The 27844-nt window shown below is 44.1% G+C and overlaps 1 protein-coding gene across 1 annotated transcript in view; it reads left to right on the top strand.

The window, feature by feature from the left end:
- LOC120021048 (neurexin-2-like) overlaps positions 1 to 22808 on the top strand; it is a 113430-nt gene extending 90622 nt beyond the window's left edge. Inside the window, exons 10-15 of the mRNA XM_038964697.1 lie at positions 11247 to 11366; positions 11580 to 11961; positions 13456 to 13646; positions 21389 to 21562; positions 21682 to 21801; positions 22804 to 22808. Of these exons, the coding sequence (XP_038820625.1) occupies positions 11247 to 11366; positions 11580 to 11961; positions 13456 to 13646; positions 21389 to 21562; positions 21682 to 21801; positions 22804 to 22808 (992 nt within the window). The remainder of the gene's footprint in view (positions 1 to 11246; positions 11367 to 11579; positions 11962 to 13455; positions 13647 to 21388; positions 21563 to 21681; positions 21802 to 22803) is intronic.
- Positions 22809 to 27844: the final 5036 nt, after the last annotated feature.

The following is a 27844-nucleotide window of genomic DNA, read 5'->3' as shown; positions in this document are numbered from 1 at the left end:
TGCAACCGACAACATACTAGTATCACAAACATGTTACAGTAGCATATAGTAAACCATATTTTTAAGGTGAATAGAGATCTTATATTTCAGAAGGAGAACAGTCATCGAGAGCAATGCGGTTACAGTAGGTACATAACACAAGGAGAACAGTCATCGAGAGCAATGCGGTTACAGTAGGTACATAACACAAGGAGAACAGTCATCGAGAGCAATGCGGTTACAGTAGGTACATAACACAGCACACAAAACACGGTGCCAGTTCTAATGGAATAGACCAACCAATGTTGGACTACATATTGTCGTAAGTATACTTTCATCTAAAAAGGATACATTTGTTTTACAAAATTAGCATGTTTTTATTTGCATCAATAGCTTGCATGTTCAAAGTCTCAACTCAGCAATTATGTAATGTGTCATCATCATGCATTTGAGGCTAGCCTTATTAAAATCATAACAATCAAATACTCTGGATACAATGGACCAAGGAGAGGGCTTCTTTAAATCTAATAACGCCCTAGAATTTCTCCCCAGCTTCTCCACTAAGCCTGGGTAGCCTAGTGAGGCTAAATAAAAGCCAACTTCAAACGATCTCTAATCAGAAAACAGAATGTAAAGCCTACTATGCCTACAGTATATCAAGACAGAATCATCATCACAATGCTGCACAGGGACATGTCATTTTCTGTAATGTAGAGAATAACTGTGTGCATTCATTTTCCTTTAATAATCAGCATTTTAAAAACGAATTAATCTAAACTGTGCCTTATTCAAAGTCTGGTGTAAATTGTGTGTTTATGTCAATGGGATTTTTGTGTGAACAGTTTAGATATAATTGTGCATCTGTGTGAAAGGGGTAATGTGCCTCACGGTCTTTAGGGCATGTTCAATGCAGAAGGCAAACTTAAATGTGCAAAATCTGGTGTTGGTTTACTAATAGGTGATACAAAATGAAAGTTGCCCCAAAAAAATAGAAAATGTTTTAACCAAACAGAACACTGAAAGGATATTAAACCTATGCAGCTATCCCTGCCAAAAGACAGCTGGGGTCTACCAGGCTCTGACCAGCCTCCCATTCAAACACTGGCAAATAAGAATTACACACAGGTATATAGGATCTCCTCCATGGCCACACATCGGAGCATACCAATGTGGCCCACAATCTAGGCGGACAAATCTAATTACACTCAGTAAAAAAGATAGAAACTGGCCAAACACCATAATATAGCATTCTCAACAGCAATTATCCATGTCTTAAGCATGGTTAATAGTTAATCAATGGAAGATAAACATCATTTCAACATAGAGTGCCAGTCAAAACTTTGGACACACCTACTCATTCAAGGTTTTTCTTTATTTTGACTATTTTCTACATTGTGAATAATAGTGAAGACATCAAAACTATGAAATAACACATATGGAATCATCTATTATTCAGAGAGCAGAATGGTGAGGAGAGATGTTCTAGTCTTCCATAGCGGGAAGTAGGGGTGCTGAGGGTGCTGCAGCACCCCCTGATGTTTTGTTTTTAAATAATATATAAATATTATTTCCACCAAATTTGTGCACTAAGGCCTTTATTACCGTATGAGCGGGGAAAAACACTTGTCAGCAGAGTGGAGAAAACTACTTCTCACTCCTTCAGTGTGGCTGTGACTATGCAAACCAGCCCTTTCCTTAGTCTATACTATGTTTGAAAATGTGTGTGTATGTATATACACTGCTCAAAAAAATAAAGGGAACACTTAAACAACACAATGTAACTCCAAGTCAATCACACTTCTGTGAAATCAAACTGTCCACTTAGGAAGCAACACTGATTGACAATAAATTCCACATGCTGTTGTGCAAATGGAATAGACAAAAGGTGGAAATTATAGGCAATTAGCAAGACACCCCCAATAAAGGAGTGCCTTTATTCTGCAGGTGGTGACCACAGACCACTTCTCAGTTCCTATGCTTCCTGGCTGATGTTTTGGTCACTTTTGAATGCTGGCGGTGCTTTCACTCTAGTGGTAGCATGAGACGGAGTCTACAACCCACACAAGTGGCTCAGGTAGTGCAGCTCATCCAGGATGGCACATCAATGCGAGCTGTGGCAAGAAGGTTTGCTGTGTCTGTCAGCGTAGTGTCCAGAGCATGGAGGCGCTACCAGGAGACAGGCCAGTACATCAGGAGACGTGGAGGAGGCCGTAGGAGGGCAACAACCCAGCAGCAGGACCGCTACCTCCGCCTTTGTGCAAGGAGGAGCAGGAGGAGCACTGCCAGAGCCCTGCAAAATGACCTCCAGCAGGCCACAAATGTGCATGTGTCTGCTCAAACGGTCAGAAACAGACTCCATGAGGGTGGTATGAGGGCCCGACGTCCACAGGTGGGGGTTGTGCTTACAGCCCAACACCGTGCAGGACGTTTGGCATTTGCCAAAGAACACCAAGATTGGCAAATTCGCCACTGGCGCCCTGTGCTCTTCACAGATGAAAGCAGGTTCACACTGAGCACATGTGACAGACGTGACAGAGTCTGGAGACGCCGTGGAGAACGTTCTGCTGCCTGCAACATCCTCCAGCATGACCGGTTTGGCGGTGGGTCAGTCATGGTGTGGGGTGGCATTTCTTTGGGGGGCCGCACAGCCCTCCATGTGCTCGCCAGAGGTAGCCTGACTGCCATTAGGTACCGAGATGAGATCCTCAGACCCCTTGTGAGAGCATATGCTGGTGCGGTTGGCCCTGGGTTCCTCCTAATGCAAAACAATGCTAGACCTCATGTGGCTGAAGTGTGTCAGCAGGTCCTGCAAGAGGAAGGCATTGATGCTATGGACTGGCCCGCCCGTTCCCCAGACCTGAATCCAATTGAGCACATCTGGGACATCATGTCTCGCTCCATCCACCAACACCACGTTGCACCACAGACTGTCCAGGAGTTGGCGGGTGCTTTAGTCCAGGTCTGGGAGGAGATCCCTCAGGAGACCATCCGCCACCTCATCAGGAGCATGCCCAGGCGTTGTAGGGAGGTCATACAGGCACGTGGAAGCCACACACACTACTGAGCCTCATTTTGACTTGTTTTAAGGACATTACATCAAAGTTGGATCAGCCTGTAGTGTGGTTTTCCACTTTAATTTTGAGTGTGACTCCAAATCCAGACCTCCATGGGTTGATAAATTTGATTTCCATTGATAATTTTTGTGTGATTTTGTTGTCAGCACATTCAACTATGTAAAGGAAAATGTATTTAATAAGAATATTTCATTCATTCATATCTAGGATGTGTTATTTTAGTGTTCCCTTTATTTTTTTGAGCAGTGTATATATGTATATGTATATATATAAACAGAAATATCCCATTTACAGTGGGGCAAAAATGTATTTAGTCAGCCACCAATTGTGCAAGTTCTCCCACTTAAAAAGATGAGAGAGGCCTGTAATTTTCATCATAGGTACACTTCAACTATGACAGACAAAATGAGAAAAAAAATCCAGAAAATCACATTGTAGGATTTTTTATGAATTTATTTGCAAATTATGGTGGAAAATAAGTATTTGGTCACCTACAAACAAGCAAGATTTCTGGCTCTCACAGACCTGTAACTTCTTCTTTAAGAGGCTCCTCTGTCCTCCACTCGTTACCTGTATTAATGGCACCTGTTTGAACTTGTTATCAGTATAAAAGACACCTGTCCACAACCTCAAACATTCACACTCCAAACTCCACTATGGCCAAGACCAAAGAGCTGTCAAAGGACACCAGAAACAAAATTGTAGACCTGCACCAGGCTGGGAAGACTGAATCTGCAATAGGTAAGCAGCTTGGTTTGAAGAAATCAACTGTGGGAGCAATTATTAGGAAATGGAAGACACACTGATAATCTCCCTCGATCTGGGGCTCCACGCAAGATCTCACCCCGTGGGGTCAAAATGATCACAAGAACGGTGAGCAAAAATCCCAGAACCACACGGGGGGACCGATTGAATGACCTGCAGAGAGCTGGGACCAAAGTAACAAAGCCGACCATCAGTAACACACTACGCCGCCAGGAACTCAAATCCTGCAGTGCCAGACGTGTCCCCCTGCTTAAGCCAGTACATGTCCAGGCCCGTCTGAAGTTTGCTAGAGAGCATTTGGATGATCCAGAAGAAGATTGGGAGAATGTCAGATGAAACCAAAATAGAACTTTTTGGTAAAAACTCAACTCGTCGTGTTTGGAGGACAAAGAATGCTGAGTTGCATCCAAAGAACACCATACCTACTGTGAAGCATGGGGGTGGAAACATCATGCTTTGGGGCTGTTTTTCTGCAAAGGGACCAGGACGACTGATCCATGTAAAGGACAGAATGAATGGGGCCATGTATCGTGAGATTTTGAGTGAAAACCTCCTTCCATCAGAAAGGGCATTGAAGATGAAACGTGGCTGGGTCTTTCAGCATGACAATGATCCCAAACACACCGCCCGGGCAACGAAGGAGTGGCTTCGTAAGAAGCATTTCAAGGTCCTGGAGTGGCCTAGCCAGTCTCCAGATCTCAACCCCATAGAAAATCTTTGGAGGGAGTTGAAAGTCCGTGTTGCCCAGCAACAGCCCCAAAACATCACTGCTCTAGAGGAGATCTGTATGGAGGAATGGGCCAAAATACCAGCAACAGTGTGTGAAAACCTTGTGAAGACTTACAAAAAACGTTTGACCTCTGTCATTGCCAACAAAGGGTATATAACAAAGTATTGAGAAACTTTTGTTATTGACCAAATACTTATTTTCCACCATAATTTGCAAATAAATTCATAAAAAATCCTACAATGTGATTTTGTGGATTTTTATTTCTCATTTTGTCTGTCATAGTTGAAGTGTACCTATGATGAAAATGACAGGCCTCTCTCATCTTTTTAAGTGGGAGAACTTGCACAATTGGTGGCTGACTAAATACTTTTTTTCCCCACTGTACATACAGTACCAGTCAGAAGTTTGAATACACCTACTCATTCAAGGGTTTTTCTTTATTTTTACTATTTTCTAAATTGTAGAATAATAGTGAAGACATCTAAACTATGAAATAACACATATGGCATCATGTAGTAGCCAAAAAAGTGTTAAACAAATCGAAATAGATTTTAGATTTTAGATTCTTCAAAGTAGCCACCCTTTGCCTTGATGACAGCTTTGCATACTCTTGGCATTCTCTCAACCAGCTTCAACTAGAATGCTTTTCCAACAGTCTTGAAGGAGTTTCCACATATGCTGAGCACTTGTTGGTTGCGTTTCCTTCACTCTGCGGTCCGACTCATCCCAAAACATCTCAATTGGGTTGAGGTCAGGTGATTGTGGAGGCCAGGTCATCTGATGCAGCACTCCATCAATCTCCTTCTTGGTCAAAATAGCCCTTACATAGCCTGGAGGTGTGTTGTGTCATTGTCCTGTTGAAAAACAAATGATAGTTCCACTAAGCGCAGACCAGATGGGATGGCATATTGCTGCGGTAGCCATGCTGGTTAAGTGTGCCTTGTGTACTCGAATCAACTTTATTCAATTATATGCACAAGCCTAACTCCAAACCGAAACACAACTGGAGGGAGTTGAGCGCACGCTGCATGAGCCTTCAAATAATTTCACACATTTGCGCGCGCCCTAGGAAGCACAGCAGAACACAGGAACAACCAGTAATCACCGCAACATCAAGAACAAAAAACAACGGTATCAAAATGAAATGGAATGAAATGACATAAAGCAATTACATTTCTACCCGATAAGTTTATGCTAATGTTAGCTCCTAAACATTGCATCCACTCAGACGATTAAACAGCAGATCAATTACAGGAAATAACCACAGAAACAATGTTTGCTTGATAAACAACTCCCCATAATAGCGAATGAACTAAAATCATGTAACGAAATATTAAACTGTGCTGTGAATCAGACCTGGCTTCAAATACACGAGTATGTGATATTTAAATACTTATTTTTCTGTGTATTTGAATATTTTCAAATGATGTGAATCATTGGAAGTATTTAAAAGTATTTTACAAGTATTTCATATAAATATCCTACTATTTGAAAGTATTTTCAAATACTATTTTCAAATACCTGGGTTAAATTCATGGGAGTGTATTTGAGGCAGTGTAATTTTGTATTTTCAAATACATGCTAATACTTTCCAAGTGTTTTTCCAAATACAGTACATTCCAATATTGTTTTTTTTAATATATCTGAATATTTACTTCGAAATTCATGTGAAAGCAATTTAGATATTTGAAATAGTATTTGAGATATTGGTCTTAGTAAAACAACAATGAGAAATACTTGACTTAGGCTACAAGTGTGTTGAGAATGGAGGGAATAGATCGCAATCTCCAGCTAGGGTGTGTAGACATAAAAAAGCACTTCACCTCACTGTGGATATCTAGTGATTTCTGTGCTTTCTGACACACCAGAATTCTTACTTTTCAGCCCACCACTATACAGCCCTTGCATCACTTGCTTGCGAAATCCTCTAAAATGTGTATGTGCTTGATCCTGGCAGAGCTGCTCTCCACTGAACCACAGAGTAGGTGTTTGGGCTGAGGCTCAATTATTAGATGGCAGTGGAGCCCTCCTAGGAGACCAGACCAACACTGCTTTAACACAGTTCACTTCAGATGAATAGTCCCATCTCCTCCGCTCTGTAAATATTTCTCTGTTCCTCCCTCCAACTGCTCAGTAAAGTAGACTGTTGTGTTGATTTAGTAGGTGAACGTGGGTTTTGTAGGACATAAACCCACAGTCAATAAAGAGGAACATGACCGGGGATCCATACTAAGATCTGAAGGTTATTTGGGGATAATAGACATGCTGATATAATGGTCAGAAAAGAGACTGACAGTATATTGTTGTTTTACAATTGTAACAAGGTTTCATATTGGAAAAGCACTGCTCTGCCCCATGCCTCACCATTTCTAAGATTAGTTGTTATTGTTGGATACTGTAATCAAACATGTCAATAGTACTTAAAGCTGAATTTTATGTTATAAGATGACTATGTACCGGTTGTAGGGACTTTAGTAGTCTAATAATTGGTTATAATTGGTGACTTAATTAATTAATTTGCCTACTTTTCTAAATGAATAACATTGCATAAGGGCACCAGTAATTGTTTTTATTCAAAGGGAACAATTTACTTGAAACTCTAATTAGTAGTTCAGCCTACGTTCATAAAGTCTTGTATCAACAATTTTAAAGGAAACGTAAAGTCTTTATTTGTATTAGACCCAGCATTTGTCAAAACAAGAGAACCACATTTCTTTATAAAGACAGAATTTATTATTATCCTAAGAAACACACAATTAAAATAAACACAAAGATTATGGCTGATAAAGCAATGCCGAATTGTCAAGGATGAAACACAGAGAATGCTGTCATATTTACTGAGTCCCTGGTCAGGTCCTCTCTCTCTCTCTTTGTCTCTCCTTGACCCGCGTCGGTACCAATTCAAGGGGCTTTATTGGCATGGGAAACATACGTTAACATTGCCAAAGCAAGTGAGGTAGATAATATACAAAAGTGAAATAAACAACAAAAATTAACAGTAAACATTACACATACAGAAGTTTCAAAAGAATGAAGACATTTCAAATGTCATATTATTTATATATACAGTGTTGTAACGGCCTCTATTGGAGCAGTCAGCTTTGTGTTGCAGCACATGGTGTGAAGGTGTCCAAAACGCCACTCTCGTGGGCCATTCGTTTTTCACAAAGGTGTAGGTCTGTCCATTTTTCTTCAGTCCTTGTCAGCGTTCCACCTCTGTTTTTCCGTGAGGAAGACGTGCCTCTGAGTTCAGAGGCCGCTTCCTAAAGTTCTGTTTCAGTCCAAGACTGACAACTCTTCGTCATGCCTTCTCTCCTCTCACCCTCCTGCAAGACAATTCTCGTTCTCCTCCAAGTTGATCCAAGTCGTCATTTCAAATGTATTTAAGAGTAGGGATAAAAGTCAATACTTTATCATTTGCCTATATATTACGAATGTTTTTCTGAGAGGGAGTTGGGTGTTTTCCTGCCCAACATCATGGGATGTTGAACCAAGGAAACCTTTGTTAGATACACAACATGACCTCGTTTGTGTCTCCTGACGGGTCAGAGTTCAACCTTTTCCTTCGAGCTGGTGTGACTGCTTCCTTTTGTTTGTACATCGTTCTTAGTGAACACTCGGTCAGCTATCACGCAAGAGCAGGAAGACATAACCACTTCCTGAAAGGTTTATGACTCATGATAAATGAAGGTTGGACAAAAAGGGTCTGTGGGTGTGAACATGGAGAGAGAAATCCCCCTGCCTCATGACAGTCACACTATGGAAATGTGTTCCTGTGACACCCAGAGTTACAACACGGTGTTATGTGCCATAGCTACTGTGTCAGATAACTTTGTAGTTGGTCTAGAATGTTGCCCCCTGCCAAGACACTTGCTCTGCTGTAAAACGCCAGAAGCCAGTGGCCTTTCTCTCCCAGAGGAGGAAATGGTGAAGTACTTGGAAACCAATTGATATCATCAGCTGCAGCGTCCCAGAAGCAGGGTCCAAGTAGCAGCGTCCCAGTAGCAGCCAGCCAGTGTCCTCTCTATGTCCCCTGTTATTGTCATACACCCTGATCTCAATTAGACAGACAAACCCCAGGAGGCCGTCCGGCTTAGGCATGGCCAGTTAGCTTTCCTAGCCATGTCCGAACTCCTTTGAATTGCTGTGTCGGCCTGTTGCATAGCCAGTAATCAGGGTTGACTGTGCTGCAGTGGCAAAGCTTCCGCATTGTGACCTATTTTCAAGCCAAACCTTAAGAGCTGGGGAAAAAGCAGAGGATTTAGCAGAAATCCTGGAGCTATAAAACTCTCCACCGGCCAAGCCTCTGGATACTACACGTTGTTAGCTGGTTGTCTAAAGAGTTGATATACCATTTCATATAGAGGAGATGTGATTGGAGTCATATACCAGTGGATATTAATTAAACATTTAAAATCAAATCAAATTTTATTGGTCACATACACATGGTTAGCAGATGTTATTGCGAGTGTAGCGAAATGCATGTGCTTCTAATTTCGACAGCGCAGCAATATCTAACAAGTAATATCCCAAAATTCCACAACACACACATAATACACACCAATCTAAGTAAAGGAATAGAATAAGAATATATAAATATATGGATGAGCAATGACAGAGCGGCATAGGCTAAGATGCAATAGATAGTATAGAATACAGTATATACATATGAGATGAGTAATGCAAGATATGTAAACATTATTAAAGTGGCATTATTAAAGTGACGAGTGTTCCATTTTTATTAAAGTGGCCAATGATTTCAAGTCTGTATGTAGGCAGCAGCCTCTCTGTGCTAGTGATGGCTGTTTAAAAGTTTGATGGCCTTGAGATAGAAGCTGTTTTTCAGTCTCTCGGTCCCAGCTTTGATGTTCCTGTACCAACCTCGCCTGCTGGATGGTAGCAGGGTGAACAGGCAGTGGCTCGGGTGGTTGTTGTCCTTGATGATCTTTATGGCCTTCCTGTGACGTCGGCTGCTGTAGGTGTCCTAGAGGGCAGGTAGTTTGCCCCCGGTGATACGTTGTGCAGGCCGCACCACCCTCTGGAGAGCTTTGCGGTTGTGGGTGGTGCAGTTGCCGTACCAGGCGGTGATACAGCCGACAAGATGCACTCAATTGTGCATCTGTAAAAGTTTGTGAGGGTTTTAGGTGACAAGACAAATTTCTTCAGCCTCCTGAGGTTGAAGAGGCGCTGTTGCACCTTCTTCGCTGTTGCACCTTCTGTGTGTGTGGACCATTTCAGTTTGTCAGTGATGTGTACGCTGAGGAACATAAATCTTTCCACCTTCTCCACTGCAGTCCCGTCGATGTGGATAGGGGGATGCTCCCTCTCCTGTTTCCTGAAGTCCACGATCATCTCCTTTGTTTTGTTGATGTTGAGTGAGAGGTTATTTTCCTGACACCACATTCTGAGAGCCCTCATCTCCTCCCTGTAGGCTGTCTTGTCATTGTTGGTAATCAAGCCTTCTATTGTTGTGTCGTCTGCAAAGTTGATGATTGAGTTGGAGGTGTGTATGGCCATGCAGTCGTGGGTGAACAGGGAGTAGATGAGGGGGCTAAGCACACACCCTTGTGGGGCCCCAGTGTTGAGGATCAGCGAAGTGGAGATGTTGTTTCCTACCTTCACCACCTGGGGGCGGCCCAGTTGGAAGTCCAGGACCCAGTTGCACAGGGCGGGGTTGAGACCCAGGGCCTCAAGCTTAATGATGAGCTTCGAGGGTACAATGGTGTTGAATGCTCAGCTATAGTCAATGAACAGCATTCTTACATAGGTATTCCTCTTGTCCAGATGGGATAGGTCAGTGTGCAGTGTGATGGCAATTGCTTCGTCTGTGGACCTATTGGGGTGGTAAGCAAATTTAAGTGGGACTAGTGACAGGTAAGGTGGAGGTGATATGATCCTTGACTAGTTTCTCAAAGCACTTCATGATGACAGAAGTGAGTGCTACGGGGCGATAGTCATTTAGTTCAGTTACCTTTGCATTCTTGGTAACAGGAAAAATGGTGGCCATCTTGAAGCATGTGTGGACAGCAGACTGGGATAGGGAGAGATTGAATATGTCCGTAAACACACCAGCCAGCTGGTCTGCGCATGCTCTGAGGACGCGGCTAGGGATGCCGTCTGGGCTGGCAGTCTTGCGAGGGTTAACACGTTTAAATGTCTTACTCACGTTGGACACGGAGAAGGAGAGCCCACAGCCCTTGGTAGCGGGCCGTGTCGGTGGCACTGCATTATCCTCAAAGCAGGCAAAGAAAGTGTTTAATTTGTCTGGAAGCAAGACGTCGGTGTTTGTGACGTGGCTGGTTTTCCTTTTTTGGCACTTGTGATGAGTACAGTACAATTGTGTAATAATCACTCTCAACTGGAACCAACAGTTTGTTTATACAACCATTGACAGAGCTCTTACATTCTGAACTGGGTTTCTTATTTGAGATTTCATAGGTTACAGGAATTTCTCTTTGACAACATTGGTAAGGATTGTGCAAGTAAGCGTAGGAGAGGGAGGTTGTGTAGTTTTTCTTTACATACAGTACTGCCCTCACTGAATGGCATTTCCAGGTTGCAGGTGTTTGTGTGCTTATGAGTGATATAGTATGTTAATGTGTTCTAACCAGGAAGTCTTTTATCTAGGGATCTCTTGGAAAGAGGGATATGCTTTATTACTGTGCTCTGCTGGTGACTTCCTCCTTTCCTTTCCACAGGTAAAGGCCCAGAGATGCTGTTAGCAGGACAGAAGCTGAACGACAATGAGTGGCACTCAGTGAAGGTGGTACGTCTTGGGAATAACCTGCAGCTCTCTGTGGACAATGTGACTGTGGAAGGTAGGAGGGGAGAGCAGAGTCAAACCATGAGATGAAGGGAAACTGTGATCCTCATAATAATACACTAAATACCAAATAACATTTCATGTTCAGTTTGTGATCCTCTGTAGCTCAGGCGGTAGAACATGGTGCTTCACTGTAAGTCGCTTTAGATAGAAGTGTCTGCTAAATGGTATATATTATGCCTATCATCATGTATTTATTCTACCCCAGGCCATATGGCCGGTGCCCACACCCGCCTGGAGTTCTACAACATTGAGACTGGCATCATGACAGAGAGACGCTTCATCTCTGTGGTGCCAACCAACTTCATAGGGCACCTGCAGGCCCTCTCCTTCAACGGCGTGCCCTACCTGGACCAGTGTAAGAACGGAGACATCTCCTACTGCGAACTCAACGCCCGCTTCGGCATGCGCCGCATTGTGGCAGACCCTGTGACCTTCCACAGCCGGGCCAGCTACCTAGCCTTCTCTACCCTGCAGGCCTACGCCTCCATGCACCTCTTCTTCCAGTTCAAGACCACCTCCCCTGATGGCCTGCTCCTCTTCAACTCTGGAGACGGCAGTGACTTCATCATGGTGGAGCTGGTCAAAGGGTGAGTGGTGTGCTGGGGTAAAGACGGCAGTGACGTCATCATGGTGGAGCTGGTCAAAGGGTGAGTGGTGTGCTGGGGTAAAGACGGCAGTGACTTCATCATGGTGGAGCTGGTCAAAGGGTGAGTGGTGTGCTGGGGTAAAGACGGCAGTGACTTCATCATGGTGGAGCTGGTCAAAGGGTGAGTGGTGTGCTGGGGTAAAGACGGCAGTGACTTCATCATGGTGGAGCTGGTCAAAGGGTGAGTGGTGTGCTGGGGTAAAGACGGCAGTGACGTCATCATGGTGGAGCTGGTCAAAGGGTGAGTGGTGTGCTGGGGTAAAGACGGCAGTGACTTCATCATGGTGGAGCTGGTCAAAGGGTGAGTGGTGTGCTGGGGTAAAGACGGCAGTGACTTCATCATGGTGGAGCTGGTCAAAGGGTGAGTGGTGTGCTGGGGTAAAGACGGCAGTGGCTTCATCATGGTGGAGCTGGTCAAAGGGTGAGTGGTGTGCTGGGGTAAAGACGGCAGTGGCTTCATCATGGTGGAGCTGGTCAAAGGGTGAGTGGTGTGCTGGGGTAAAGACGGCAGTGGCTTCATCATGGTGGAGCTGGTCAAAGGGTGAGTGGTGTGCTGGGGTAAAGACGGCAGTGACTTCATCATGGTGGAGCTGGTCAAAGGGTGAGTGGTGTGCTGGGGTAAAGACGGCAGTGGCTTCATCATGGTGGAGCTGGTCAAAGGGTGAGTGGTGTGCTGGGGTAAAGACGGCAGTGACTTCATCATGGTGGAGCTGGTCAAAGGATGAGTGGTGTGCTGGGGTGACCAGGAAGGGGTAAAGCTCCACTTCATATTCCAATGGGTTGGATTATTATAATTTTTTAAAGACTGTGTTCAACCTATTTTGCAACATATTTTGTTAGGTGCTGTAACCGTGCAGAGTGTGTATGGGATAGATTAATAATAGCACAGCTGCCTACCACTGTTCCCCTTTTTTCTTGCTCAACAAGTTATTTTCTGTTATATGGAATACTATGATTCGGTCAGCCGGAGCCATATAAAGGGAATGTATTCAGAATGTTTTAGTGAAACGAGACGGATAGAGCGAGTAAGAGTGAAAGAGCGAACAATATTCCCACAGATGTTTAACCGCGGTCCAATTTTGCCCAGAAATACTGCCACACAGTAAACAATTAGTCAGCAGGAGTTATTCTAAGCTGTGGAGCCTTTCTAAGCTGTGGAGCCTGCCTTTAGGCAGCGGCACAGCTCTCTGGATACTGGATACATGGGCTGAAGAGAGAACTCATATCTCTCAGTGCTGCTGGTACTACACTTTCTCTGATGATGTTTCTGTTAATATTATCAATATGCATTGAATCTGCATTTCAAAAGGACAGGATGTTGCAATATCGTCCCTATCAATTGTAGATGTCCTTTACATTTTAATATTTACCTAGATACAGTATCTGTTAGTCAATCTGTAAATTGACTTGTGCATGATGTAATGTTGTGTTGTAGGTACATCCATTATGTGTTTGACCTGGGTAACGGACCGTCACTCATGAAGGGCAACTCTGAGAAGCCTCTCAACGACAATCAGTGGCACAACGTGGTGGTGTCCCGGGATGATAAAAACGTGCACATCCTCAAGACCGACTCCCGCACCGTCACCCAGCACTCCAACGGAGCCCGTAACCTGGACCTCAAAGGTATGGTATACGCTACCACTCCTCAAAACTGGCTCCAGCCATGGTACTCCTGCTAGGTATACAGTGCATTCGGAAAGTATTCAGACCCATTGACTTTTTCCACATTTTGTTAGGTTACAGCCTTATTCTAAAATTGATTGAATAGTTTTTTTCCCTCCTCTATCTACACATAATACCCCATAATGACAAAGCAAAAACAGTTTTTTTGAAAATGTTGCTAATCTTTTTTTTTTTATTATAATAATCACATTTACTTATGTATACAGACCAATTACTCAGTACTTTGTTGAAGCTCCTTTGGCAGTGATTATAGCCTCAAGTCTTTTTGGGTATGACGCTACAAGCTTGGCACACCTGTATTTGGGGAGTTTCTCCCATTCTTCCCTGCAGATCCTCTCAAGCTCTGTCAGGTTGGATGGGGAGTGTTTCTGCACAGCTATTTTCTGGTCTCTCCAGAGATGTTCGATCGGGTTCAACTCTGGGCTCTGACTGGTCCTCTCAAGGATATTGAGACTTGTCCCGAAGCCACTCCTGCATTGTCTTGGGTGCTTACGGTCGTTGTCCTGTTGGAAGGTGAACCTTCGCCCCAGTCTGAGGTGCTGAGCTCTCTGGATCAGGTTTTCATCAAGGATCACTCTGTACTTTGCTCCGTTCAGCTTTGCCTCGACCCTGACTAGTATCCCAGTCCCTGCCGCTGAAAAACATCCCCACAGCATGATGCTACCACCACCATGCTTCACCGTAGGGATGGTGCCAGGTTTCCTCCAGACGTGATGCTTGGCATTCAGGCCAAAGAGTTCAATCTTGGTTTCATCAGACCAGAGAATCTTGTTTCTCATGGTCTGAGAGTCTTTAAGTGCCTTTTGGCAAACTCCAAGCGGGCTGTCATGTGCATTTTACTGAGGAGTGGCTTCCGTCTGGTCACTCTACCATAAAGGTCAGATTTGTGGAGTGCTGCAGAGATGGTTGTCCTTCTGAAAGGTTCTCCCATCTCCACAGAGGAACTCTGGAGCTCTGTCAGAGTGACCATCGGGTTCTTAGTCACCCCTTCTCCCCTGATTGCTCAGTTTGGCTGGGCGGTCAGCTCTAGGAAGAGTCTTGGGGGTTCCAAACTTCTTCCATTTAAGAATGATTGCAGCCACTGTGTTTTTGGGGACCTTCAATGCTGCAAAAATGTTTTGGTATCCTTCCCCAGATCTGTGCCTTGACACAATCCTGTCTCGGAGCTCTACAGACAATTCCTTCGACCTCAGGGCTTGGTTTTTACTCTGACGTGCACTGTCAACTGTGGGATCTTATATAGACAGTTGTGTGCCTTTCCACATCATGTCCAATCAAGTTGTAGAAACATCTCAAGGATGATCAATGGAAACAGGATGCGCCAAAACTCAGTTTTGAGTCTCATAGCAAAGGTTCTGAATAATTATGTAAATAAGGTATCTGTTTTTTATTTGTAATAAATTTGCTAAAATGTCTAAAAACCTGTTTTCACTTTGTCATTATGTAGTATTGTATGTATATAGCTAAGGGTTATTATAATTGTTTAATCCATTTTAGAATATGGCTGTAATGTAACAAAATGTGGAAAAAGTCAAGGAGTCTGAATACTTTCCAAAGGCACTGTATATAATATAGGGAGTGGACTCAAAGTGCTTATTTTCTTAGTGCATAATTTCAGATCAACAGACACTAAAATCCGACTGTCAGAAGCACACATCTGTGTTTGTTGCTGTCAAAACGCTGAATACAGACACCAGCTATGATTGCTGTGTTGTTCAATAGGCTTTATGAAGATAAAGGAGTCAAAATGAATTAGTTTTTTTGGTAGACTGTCATGCCGAGGAGAGGAATGCTTTGGGTGGGAAGAAAATTAAGTCTTTGTACTTAGTGAATGAAAGTGAAATGAGATTAAAAGAGAGGTGATCAAAGAGTGCCAGCAGTGGACAGAGAACAGCAGGGAGAACAGCAGGGAGAAGCTGCAGCAGCAGAGAGCAGAGAGCAGAGAGCAGCAGCAGAGAGCAGCAGCTGCAGCAGAGAGCAGAGAGCAGCAGCAGAGAGCAGAGAGCAGCAGCAGAGAGCAGCAGCAGAGAGCAGAGAGCAGCAGCAGCAGAGAGCAGAGAGCAGCAGCAGCAGAGAGCAGCAGCTGCAGCAGAGAGCAGCAGCAGCAGAGAGCAGCAGCAGAGAGCAGAGAGCAGCAGCAGAGAGCAGCAGCAGAGAGCAGCAGCTGCAGCAGAGAGCAGCAGCTGCAGCAGAGAGCAGCAGCTGCAGCAGAGAGCAGCAGCTGCAGCAGAGAGCAGCAGCTGCAGCAGAGAGCAGCAGCTGCAGCAGAGAGCAGCAGCTGCAGCAGAGAGCAGCAGCTGCAGCAGAGAGCAGCAGCAGAATTTATCTACCTGCAACAGGCGGCCTGCATGACCTTCATGTTACCAATCCAAGTGCACACAGGCCTATTTACCCAATTATAATGCCATCCTGGGGTATGGGCCCATGAAATTGCACAATTTTCTGTGATCCAGATCACTGGCCTTGCTTTGTACTGGAGGCTGGAATGGTATTATGAGAGCTCTGATGGGCTGTACATAGGGAACCGTTAGGTGATTAATGCCTGACAGATTGCCCTTGCTGTAGGTATTTACAGATGTTGTTGACCAGTTAGCATACTTGTTAGTGCTTCCTCTCATGGCAACAACACTACAGATCAGGATAGGGAAAGCTATGTCAAGGAAAAAGGTTTCTAACGCAGTAGAACGTCTCTATCTAAACTCAGCAAAAAAGAAACGTCCCTTTTTCAGGACCCTGTCTTTCAAAGATAATTCGTAAAAAACAAATAACTTCACAGATCTTCATTGTAAAGGGTATAAACACTGTTTCCCATGCTTGTTCAATGAACCATAAGCAATTAATGAACATGCACTTGTGGAACGGTCGTTAAGACACCAACAGCTTACAGACAGTAGGCAATTAAGGTCACAGTTATGGAAACTTAGGACACTAAAGAGGACTTTCTACTGACTCTGAAAAACACCAAAAGAGAGATGCCCAGGGTCCCTGCTCATCTGCGTGAACGTGCCTTAGGCATGCTGCAAGGAGGCATGAGGACTGCAGATGTGGCCAGGGCAATAAATTGCAATGTCCATACTGTGAGATGCCTAAGACAGCGCTACAGGGAGACAGGGCGGACAGCTGATCGTCCTCGCAGTGGCAGACCACATGTAACAACACCTGCACAGGATCGGTACATCCAAACATCACAACTGCGGGACAGGTACAGGATGGCAACAGCAACTGCCCGAGTTACACCAGGAATGCACAATCCCTCCATCAGTGCTCAGACTGTCCGCAATAGGCTGAGAGAGGCTGGACTGGGGGCTTGTAGGCCTGTTGTAAGGCAGGTCCTCACCAGACATCACCGGCAACAACGTCGCCTATGGGCACAAACCCACCGTCGCTGGACCAGACAGGACTGTCAAAAAGTGCTCTTCACTGACGAGTCGCGGTTTTGTCTCACCAGGGGTGATGGTCGGATTTGCGTTTATTGTCGAAGGAATGAGCGTTACACCTAGGCCTGTATTCTGGAGCGGGATCGATTTGGAGGTGGAGGGTCCGTCATGGTCTGGGGCGATGTGTCACAGCATCATCGGACTGAGCTTGTTGTCATTGCAGGCAATCTCAACGCTGTGTGTTACAGGGATGACATCCTCCTCCCTCATGTTGTACCCTTCCTGCAGGCTCATCCTGACATGACCCTCCAGCATGACAATGCCACCAGCCATACTGCTCGTTCTGTGTGCGTGATTTCCTGCAAGACAGGAATGTCAGTGTTCTGCCGTGGCCAGCGAAGAGCCCGGATCTCAATCCCATTGAGCACGTCTGGGACCTGTTGGATCAGAGGGTGAGGGCTAGGGCCATTCCCCCCAGAAATGTCTGGGACCTTGCAGGTGCCTTGGTGGAAGAGTGGGGTAACATCTCACAGCAAGAACTGGCAAATCTGGTGCAGTCCATGAGGAGGAGATGCACTGCAGCACTTAATGCAGCTGGTGGCCACACCAGATACTGACTGTTACTTTTGATTTTGAACCCCCCTTTGTTCAGGGACACATTATTCCACTTCTCTTAGTCACATGTCTGTGGAACTTGTTCAGTTTATGTCTCAGTTGTTGAATCTTGTTATTTTCATACAAATATTTACACATATTAAGTTTTCTGAAAATAAACGCAGTTGACAGTGAGAGGACGTTTCTTTTTTGCTGAGTTTATATGGTCAACAAAGGGCATTTAGAAACATAGCCATTAAACCGTTTTATTGTGAGAGTGCCTGAGGCTCTACAACAGGGTTCCAAAATATATATTGTTTTATTACGCCCCTCAAGTTTTCTGAGGAAAACATTTATTTAGGATCTTGGATATATAACACTGTAAACTCACCAGGAAATGAGCTCAAAGTGATTTTAATTTAGGTAAAATCTTACCAAGTATTCCCACCCATACAGAAAGGCATACAGTTGAATTCGGAAGTTCACATACACTTAGGTTGGAGTCATTAAAACTAGTTTTTCAACCACTCCACACATTTCTTGTTAACAAACTATAGTTTTGGCAAGTTGGTTAGGACATCTACATTGTGTATGACACAAGTAATTTTTCCAACAATTGTTTACAGCCAGATTATTTCACTTATAATTCACTGTATCACAATTCCAGTGGGTCAGACGTGTACATACATTAAGTTGACTGTGCCTTTAAACAGCTTGGAAAATTCTAGAAAATTATGTCACTGCTTTAGAAGCTTCTGATAGGCTAATTGACATAATTTGAGTCAATTGGAGGTGTACCTGTGGATGTATTTCAAAGCCTACATTCAAACTCCGTGCCTCTTTGCTTGACATCATCAGCCAGGACCTCAGATACAAATTGTAGACCTCCACAAGTCTGGTTCATCTTTGGGAGCAATTTACAAACACCTGAAGGTACTACGTTCATCTGTACAAACAATAATATGCAAGTATAAACACCATGGGACCACGCAGCCGTCATACCGCTCAGGAAGGAGACACGTTCTGTCTCCTAGAGATGAACGTACTTTGGTGCAAATCAATCCCAGAACAACAGCAAAGGACCTTGTGAACATGCTGGAGGAAACGGGTACAAAAGTATCTATATCCACAGTAAAATTAGTCCTATATCGACATAACCTGAAATGCCGCTCAGCAAGGAAGAAGCCACTGCTCCAAAACCTCCATAAAAAAGCCAGACTAAGATTTGCAACTGCACATGGGGACAAAGATCGTACTGTTTGGAGAAATGTCCTCTAGTCTGATGAAACAAAAATAGAACTGTTTGGCCATAATAACCGTTGTTATGTTTGGAGGAAAAAGGAGGAGGCTTGCAAGCCGAAGAACACCATCCCAACCGTGAAGCACGGGTGTGGCAGCATCATGTTGTGGGGGTGCTTTGCTGCAGGAGGGACTGGTGCACTTCACAAAATAGATGGTATCATGAGAAAATAAAATTATGTGGATGTATTGAAGCAACATCTCAAGACATCAGTCAGGAAGTTAAAGCTTGGTCGCAAATGGGTCTTCCAAATGGACAATGACCCCAAGCATACTTCCAAAGTTGTGGCAAAATGGCGTAAGGACAACAAAGTTAAGGTGTTGGAGTGGCCATCACAAAGCCCTGATCTCAATCCTATAGAAAATGTGTGGGCAGAACTGAAAAAGTGTGTGAGAGCAAGGAGGCCTACAAACCTGACTCAGTTCACCAGCTCTGTCAGGAGGAATGGGCCAAAATCCACCCAACTTATTGTGGGAAGCTTGTGGAAGGCTACCCGATATGTTTAACTCAAGTTAAACAATTTAAAGGCAATGCTACCAAATACTAATTGAGTGTATGTAAACTTCCGACCCACTGGGAATGTGATGAAAGAAATGAAAGCTGACAAATCATTCTCTCTACTATTATTCTGACATTTGACATTCTTAAAATAAAGTGGTGATCCTAATTGACCTAAGACAGGGAATTTTTACTAGGATTAAATGTCAGGAATTGGGAAAAAACGAGTTTAAATGTATTTGGCTAAGGTGTATGTAAACTTCTGACTTCAACTGTATGTGATCCTGATGTAATCAAGGTTTGAAATTATTCTGTTTTTGTCAATACTATCTGTTTAGGACTCTTGTGGTCAGTTTGCAGTCCGACCAGCCGCTCAAGGAGGCCCACAGCTGAACATAATCGGGGATCCCTCTACAGTGTTTAATTTCCTTGAAAAAATTACTTTCAATGTCTTGAAAGAACAGCTTTTACAGAAATGCATTACAGTGTATGTGATATATTTGAGTCGTGTATCGGAATCGGAAGGGTCCATGTAGTGTCAGAGGTGTTTCTGCAGTCAGAAAAGCCTTCAGTTGCTCTACTCTGTTACTCAGAGTATTCTCAGTAGAAATAGACTCGTGGTATGAACACTAGAGTATGTTGGTTTTGAAAGGGAAGACATACAGTAGCTAGTACATCAGTCTGTACGTCAGAGGGGATTTTGTTTGACGTTTCTTCTTGACTTGAAGTTCTAGGCTTAAACTAGTGTTAGGTTGTTGGTAACCAAAGAAATTGATGTAATTTACCTATGTGATAGAGAATTTAATAAAATAAGTTTGATAAATATACATTTGTTGTAACCACGCACAGTACTAGGCAACATGTTTTTGATTACCATAACAACCCTAGTTGTAACCACGCACAGTACTAGTCAACATGTTTTGGGATAAATATTTTGGGTAACAGCAGCTGTACCAATTATGTGTTAGTTTCAGTTGTAGACCCAAATTAATATTATTCTTCAATCTTGTTATTGTAGACCTTCACCATTAATGCTCCTTAATCCTCACCGTATAGGGTCTGCATAGCACATCCTCTTCTAGTTTATTTCATCTACTTTTGTCTCTCACTTTGTTCCTCAGAACATTAAAGATTCATTTAAGTTTCTCCATATCCCAAGGGTCCGCTGGCTGAACTTCTTGTGTAATCAGTATAAGCCAAATAAACCAGACTATGAAATCATACTTTTTTTCCTCTGCTGTATAAATTAACAGGGTACCGTTTAAAGCAATGTAAGACATTTTAATATGCTGTTAAATGAAACTTCTCATTTTTATGTCCTGCAGGTTTTAAATGACTGTACACCAGTTTGGTATTATCCTTGCGTTATCAGCCATGTAACATTTCACATATTTCTGCAGAGAAAATAAACAGATTTTCTTTGCTATTTTTGCCAATAAACATCACATCACAGAGGAATTCTCAGATACTGTATGTACATTTCTCGGCTTGCAATTTACATATAATCTGTGAATGATTACTGTGGCTGGGAGGGTTACTATTAAAGTAAACACTCTCTTGAGAGGAGCATCAATCTGATGAAAACAGATCATCATTGGTTTAAATGACTTAGAGCTGTGTTCACCTGCATCTGATGCAACATGCCACCAAATGGCTTCTTGGAGGTTGTAAATCGTAAGGAGATCTGTCTGATCTGAACGTTAACTAGCATTATCGGAGGCCTATAATTGCAGAACATTTATCAAACACAAAGCAGGTGTAAGGGTATCAGATTTGTTCATGGCTGCTTTAACTCAATGAGTGACGGTTGCTAAAACCTCCCACTACCTGGAGGCGTATCTGCTGTGACTACTGAGAATAATCATTCTCTTCCAGGAACACATGCTCTGATTGATTGATGCTGTGTGTTCCAGGGGATCTGTATGTTGGTGGTGTGGGGAAGACCATGTACAGTAGCCTGCCCAAGCTGATCGCGTCCCGCGATGGGTACCAGGGCTGCCTGGCCTCCGTGGACCTGAACGGGAGACTTCCTGACCTGATGGCAGACGCCCTCCACAGGGTGGGCCAGGTGGAGCGGGGCTGTGGAGGTACGTATTAACATGGGCACAGCCATGGGCTCATGAACACCTCCGAGGAGCAGGCCATCACCTGTGGATCCACCTTATGGTTCACTGCATGTCCTTTTCCTCCCCCCTCCCCTCCCCAGGCCCGAGCAGCACCTGTACAGAGGACTCGTGCCATCACCAGGGGGTGTGTCTCCAGCAGTGGGAGGGCTTCTCCTGTGACTGCACCATGACCTCCTATGGAGGAGCATTCTGCAGCGACCGTGAGTACTATCTCTTTCATCTGACTGGTTCAAAACTACGCTATCTGTCCTTTCTCCTTTCCTTGTGACTTTACCTTGACATCATTGGAAAACGTCACAGAGTGAGGAATGGAGAGAAGGTTGAAGTTGCATTTGAATGGTTTATTTTAGGGCGCTTTCACATATCCCCTTATGATCCGGATCCTGGAGCGTTTGGTACCCTGATCAATGCTATAAAGCATGTGTGAAATTCAAACGAAACCCGCCTGTAACGAATCCTGGACCTGCATGAGAAAGCAGGTCCAAGATCCAGGACACGAGTACCAGGTATTGTGACGCTGCAGCGCGAGTTGCGTGGAACTTTTTTGCATGTTGTAAACAAGCTCACCTGCTTGAAGAATCCGCATCTTGCTAATCGCACCCTGAAACGGTTATTTTCAGGTCTTGTGAAAGCAAAACGTATTCTGTAAAATTCTCACAAACGCTCCAGGAAACCGAACCAGGGTACCGAATTTCATATGTGAAAACGCCTTTAGTGTGCATTATTTTCACCTGTCAAATTGTGTCATTGTTGGCACAAAATAATTATGTGCCTTCAATTGCAAAACCTTTTTCTCAAATGATGTGCGTGCATCCTCTGCAAACCAGAACAGGTAAGGAAGTATCATGCATCCTTCCTTCATTCATCAACAATTATTGACATTGTAACCGTCCTTCGTGGCTGCCAGTTAGAGACATCTGGCTCATTAACGGCAGAGAAGAAGGATCCACTTCTGGTCACCTAAAGTCATTATGGCTGGGTCAAACTAACAGACCCACGTTGACCTTTCTGTAAGGAGGCTTCTCTTATGCACTTCTTCAAAGCCTCTCATCTGAGGTGTTCATGTCTCTGCATTACAATGAGGCCATTCATCCATTAGGCATTGTTATTGACTTCCAGGTTCTACGTATGTACACACTAAATGACAGATTATTGGTACCTCTCTTCTAATGTAAGTTTCCCCTGAACATGTCTGATTCTAGAGTAGTGTGTGCTAATAGAAACATACTCATGCTATAGTAGGTGAACAGGAGTCCATTGTCCCTGGAGATGTTTTTCTTTCATTTAAATCATTTATTTTAATGTCAGACAACATTTTGTATGATAACAAAAACAGCTCATCTTTCTGTTGTGAGAGGTGTGTGTTTGGGGGGTTGAGAGGTGTGTGTTTGGGGGGTTGAGAGGTGTGTGTTTGGGAGGTTGAGAGGTGTGTGTTTGGGAGGTTGAGAGGTGTGTGTTTGGGGGGTTGAGAGGTGTGTGTTTGGGGGGTTGAGAGGTGTGTGTTTGGGGGGTTGAGAGGTGTGTGTTTGGGGGGTTGAGAGGTGTGTGTTTGGGGGGTTGAGAGGTGTGTGTTTGGGGGATTGAGAGGTGTGTGTTTGGGGGATTGAGAGGTGTGTGTTTGGGGGGTTGAGAGGTGTGTGTTTGGGGGGTTGAGAGGTGTGTGTTTGGGGGGTTGAGAGGTGTGTGTTTGGGGGGTTGAGAGGTGTGTGTTTGGGGGGTTGAGAGGTGTGTGTTTGGGGGCTTGAGAGGTGTGTGTTTGGGGGGTTGAGAGGTGTGTGTTTGGGGGGTTGAGAGGTGTGTGTTTGGGAGGTTGAGAGGTGTGTGTTTGGGAGGTTGAGAGGTGTGTGTTTGGGAGGTTGAGAGGTGTGTGTTTGGGGGGGTGAGAGGTGTGTGTGTGTGGTGAGAGGTGTGTGTGTGTGGTGAGAGGTGTGTGTGTGTGGGGGGTGAGAGGTGTGTGTGTGTGGGGGGTTGAGAGGTTTGTGTGTGTGGGGGGTTGAGAGGTGTGTGTTTGGGGGGTTGAGAGGTGTGTGTTTGGGGGGTTGAGAGGTGTGTGTTTGGGGGGGGGGTCTATTTTCCCTGGAGATGTTTTTTCTTTAATTTAACTGGGAAATAATTTGTTATTTTAATGTCAGGCAACATTTTGTATGATAACAAAAACAGCTCATCTTTCTGTTGTGAGAGGTGTGTGTTTGGGGGGTTGAGAGGTGTGTGTTTGGGGGGTTGAGAGGTGTGTGTTTTGGGGGGGGGCGTGAGGTGTGTGTTTGGGGGCGTGAGGTGTGTGTTTGGGGGCGTGAGAGGTGTGTGTTTGGGGGCGTGAGAGGTGTGTGTTTGGGGGCGTGAGGTGTGTGTTTGGGGGCGTGAGAGGTGTGTGTTTGGGGGGTTGAGAGGTGTGTGTTTGGGGGGTTGAGAGGTGTGTGTTTGGGGGGTTGAGAGGTGTGTGTGTGTGGGGTGAGAGGTGTGTGTGTGTGTGGTGAGAGGTGTGTGTGTGTGTGGTGAGAGGTGTGTGTGTGTGTGGTGAGAGGTGTGTGTTTGTGTGGTGAGAGGTGTGTGTTTGTGTGGTGAGAGGTGTGTGTGTGGGGGGGGGGGTCTATTTTCCCTGGAGATGTTTTTTCTTTAATTTAACTGGGAAATAATTTGTTATTTTAATGTCAGGCAACATTTTGTATGATAACAAAAACAGTTCATCTTTCTGTTGTGAGAGGTGTGTGTTTTGGGGGGGCGTGAGAGGTGTGTGTTTGGGGGGGTGAGAGATGTGTGTATGGGGGGGTGAGAGGTATGGGGGTGAGAGGTGTGAAGGTGAGAGGTGTGTGTGGGTGGGAGAGGTGTCTGGGGGTAAGAGGTGGGGGGGTGTGGGGGGGTGAGAGGTTTGTGTGTGTGTGGCGGGGGGGTGACATTGCAAGGAAAAGACGTCTTGTTTTCGCTCTCCCTTCATTTTGCTTCCATGAAAATGTTCTGGGGGACAGCCTAATGAGCTACATGACAATAAACTGGCTTTTATTCTCTACTCTATTAATACTACAAATACATTTCAGGTGTGTGTTTGTGTGTGCGTGTATGCTTTTTTCTGTTACTTTGACTTCACAGTTGATTTCTTCCTCTGTAGTAAATAACTGTATTGTTTTTTTAATGAAAATTCAGGGCGTCTTATTGGTTACAAGAGCAGGAGATTATCATAAGCTTTCTGTGAAGTGGCCTTGAAGAGTTAAGCCTAATTTGCTGCAGTGACGTGCAGAAATAATGATATGTAATGGTGCTTGCATTTGTTAATTCTTCGGAGTTACTAGACCTACGACGATATATGATGCGGTGCTTTAGTAACTTTCTCTTCAAGCTCCCTGGGGGAGTCATTACAGTAGATTATCATTTTCAGAAAGCAACAAACACTGTTACAGCCTCATTACGATGACAAAGACAGGGAGGATTGAGCTACTGCTATAGCCTTACTCAGGGGGGGGGGAAATAATGGCGGGTATGGTACGGCGTCCCAGCAAATAAATATTTGGGGTACGCTGTACCGGTGAAACATGAGCCTATCACAGAATTTAAAACAGCGTTTAATTAAAACTAGTCTACTACACCACTTTCAGAGGAATGAGAAATGAGCGAATGGACTTGAAAACGTGTCGTATATCCTACGCTCCAAAATGTGATGTGGTTCCAAGAGAACACTGAACTTTTGCCAAGGCAGAGATGAGTTGCCGACAACAAGATGCGCGTAGACAGCAGTGGACGCGTAAATTCTCACCTAATGACAATCGCCAAATGTCATAACACTTTTTGGTGTTTTGTTTAACAGATCTCTTTTCATTCACCACTGTTTGGAGGCTGGAAATGTGTTGTGAGTGGATGAACGTGTGCGGGTAGCCTGGTAAAGGAGCCCTTTGAAGGGATTGTTTGACAAGCAGATGAAACATCGTGTCTGGTTGAGTTTATGCCACAATAAAAGGTAACACATTTTTTAAGGTTAAATGACAAATCTTTACTCTAGGCCCACAGAGATCCTACTCAATTAATAGGGATTCTACACTGGAAAAAAATATGTAAACGCACATGCAACAATTTCAAACATTTTACTGAGTTACAGTTCATATGAGGAACTCAGTCAATTGAAATAAATTCATTAGGCCCTAATCTATGGATTTCACAACTGGAAATACCGTTATGCATCTGTTGGTCACAGATACCTTAAAAAAAAGGTGTGGGCATGGATCAGGAAACCAGTCAGTATCTGGTGTGACCAACATTTGCCTCATGCAGCGTGACACATCTCCTTCGCATAGAGTTGATCAGGCTGTTGATTGTGGCCTGTGGAATGTTGTCCCACTCCTCTTCAATGGCTGTGCAAAGTTGCTGGATATTGGCGGGAACTGGAACACGCTGTTGTACACGTCAATCCAGAGCATCCCAAACATGCTCAATGTGTGACATGTCTGGTGAGTATCCAAGCCATGGAAGAACGGGGACATTTTCAGCTTCCAGTATTTTGTACAGATCTTTACGACAATGGGCCATGCATTATCATGCTGAAACATGAGATTATGGCGGCGGATGAATGGCACGATAATGGACCTCAGGATCTCATCACGCTATCTCTGTGCATTCACATTGCCATCGATAAAACACAATTGTGTTCGTTGTCCGTAGCTTATGCCTGTCCATATCATAACCCCACCGCCACCATGGGAAGAGCACACTTCTCCAGCGTGCCAGTGGCCATTGAAGGTAAGCATTTCATTTGCTCACTGAAGTCGGTTACGAGGCCGAACTGCAGTCAGATCAAGACCCTGGTGAGGATGACGAGCATGCAGATGAGCTTCCCTGAGACAGTGTCTGACAGAAATTCTTCGGTTGTGCAAACCCCTCAGTTTCATCAGCTGTCTGGGTGGCTCATCTCAGACCAACCCGCAGGTGGGCTGGCGTGGTTACATGTGGTCTGCGTTTGTGAGGCTGATTGGACGTACTACCGAATTCTCTAAAACAACGTTGGAGGTAGCTTATGGTATAGAAATAAACATTACATTCTCTGGTGGACAATCCTGCAGGCAGAATGCCAATTGTATGCTCCCTCAAAACTTGAGGCATCTGTGGTATTTTGTTGTGTGGCAAAACTGCACATTTTAGAGTGGCTTTTTATTGTCCCCAGCACAAGGTGCACCTGTGTAATGATCATGCTGTTTAATCAGCTTCTTGATATGCCACATCTGTCAGGTAGATGGATTATCTTGGCAAAGGAGAAATGCTCACTGGCAGTGATGTAAACAAATTTGTGCACACAATTTGAGATGATAAAGGACTGGGGATGTTGTATTGATGTCAATGTCTCTGTTCTCAAATTTGAAAACGTACAAATAAAGTATAAAAAGGGAACTAAGCTGTGCAGGCTCAGTTCAGATATTTTAAAAACAAAACTAAATATTCCAGTTCTTACTTTGTTGTTCTACCCTCAAACAATGACCATCAATGTGCTTGTTGTGTGTGTTGTCTGAACAATGCTATAGCTTTCGGTCCTAGACTACTCATCACAGACGTCCAGATGTTTGGATAGCTTGGATAGAGAGCTTGGATAGAGAGCCACCAGGTTGTTGTTCTCATGCTAGGGTTCTTTCTGCAAGGCAAACAAATGAAGGGTTTAATTATAGGTTAACCTCTGTAATGAGATGGGATTTTTTTGGCAATATTTATGATCTTTCTTCACACTGCCTGGATGTGGGGAAGAATGAGCAACACATAGTGAATCAGACTGCGTCTGTCTTTGGGATATATGCTATTGTACTTTGTTTTAGTTGTATTTAGCAATAGCCTTAACAAAAGACTGAACATAATAACACCAATATACAGTATTAAGTATTTAATTGAATTATTAAGGTTAATTTGTAATATATGTTTGAGAAAAGGGATTTCAATGTAAGAACTTTAGCAAAAATCAAGTTAAACAGTGAATCATGTCACATTTGGTTCTCAGGGACCCCACTTCTCCTAACTTCTTGGACTACCATTAGAAAACACAACATGTTTCAGCTCTTCTAGTGTGCTGCCCTTAAGGACACAGCTTGATAGTCCCTCTTCAGGCCGTCATCTCTATGGCAGCTGCTCAGATTTCCCAGAGTTCATGGTGCTAAGGATGCTTTGGATTGCACCTCAGTCTCAACCCTTGAGCTGTAGCTAGCAAATACACAAAAGAGATGCTAACTTCCATGTCCTCTGTTATTGAATTGTCAACAAAGCAGCATGACAAAATTATTA

Source organism: Salvelinus namaycush, chromosome 26 (genome assembly GCF_016432855.1).
Source record: "Salvelinus namaycush isolate Seneca chromosome 26, SaNama_1.0, whole genome shotgun sequence".
Taxonomy (NCBI): Eukaryota; Metazoa; Chordata; class Actinopteri; order Salmoniformes; family Salmonidae; genus Salvelinus; species Salvelinus namaycush.
Note: the sequence above shows the minus strand (reverse complement) of the source record. Positions and strands in the feature narration are given on the sequence as shown.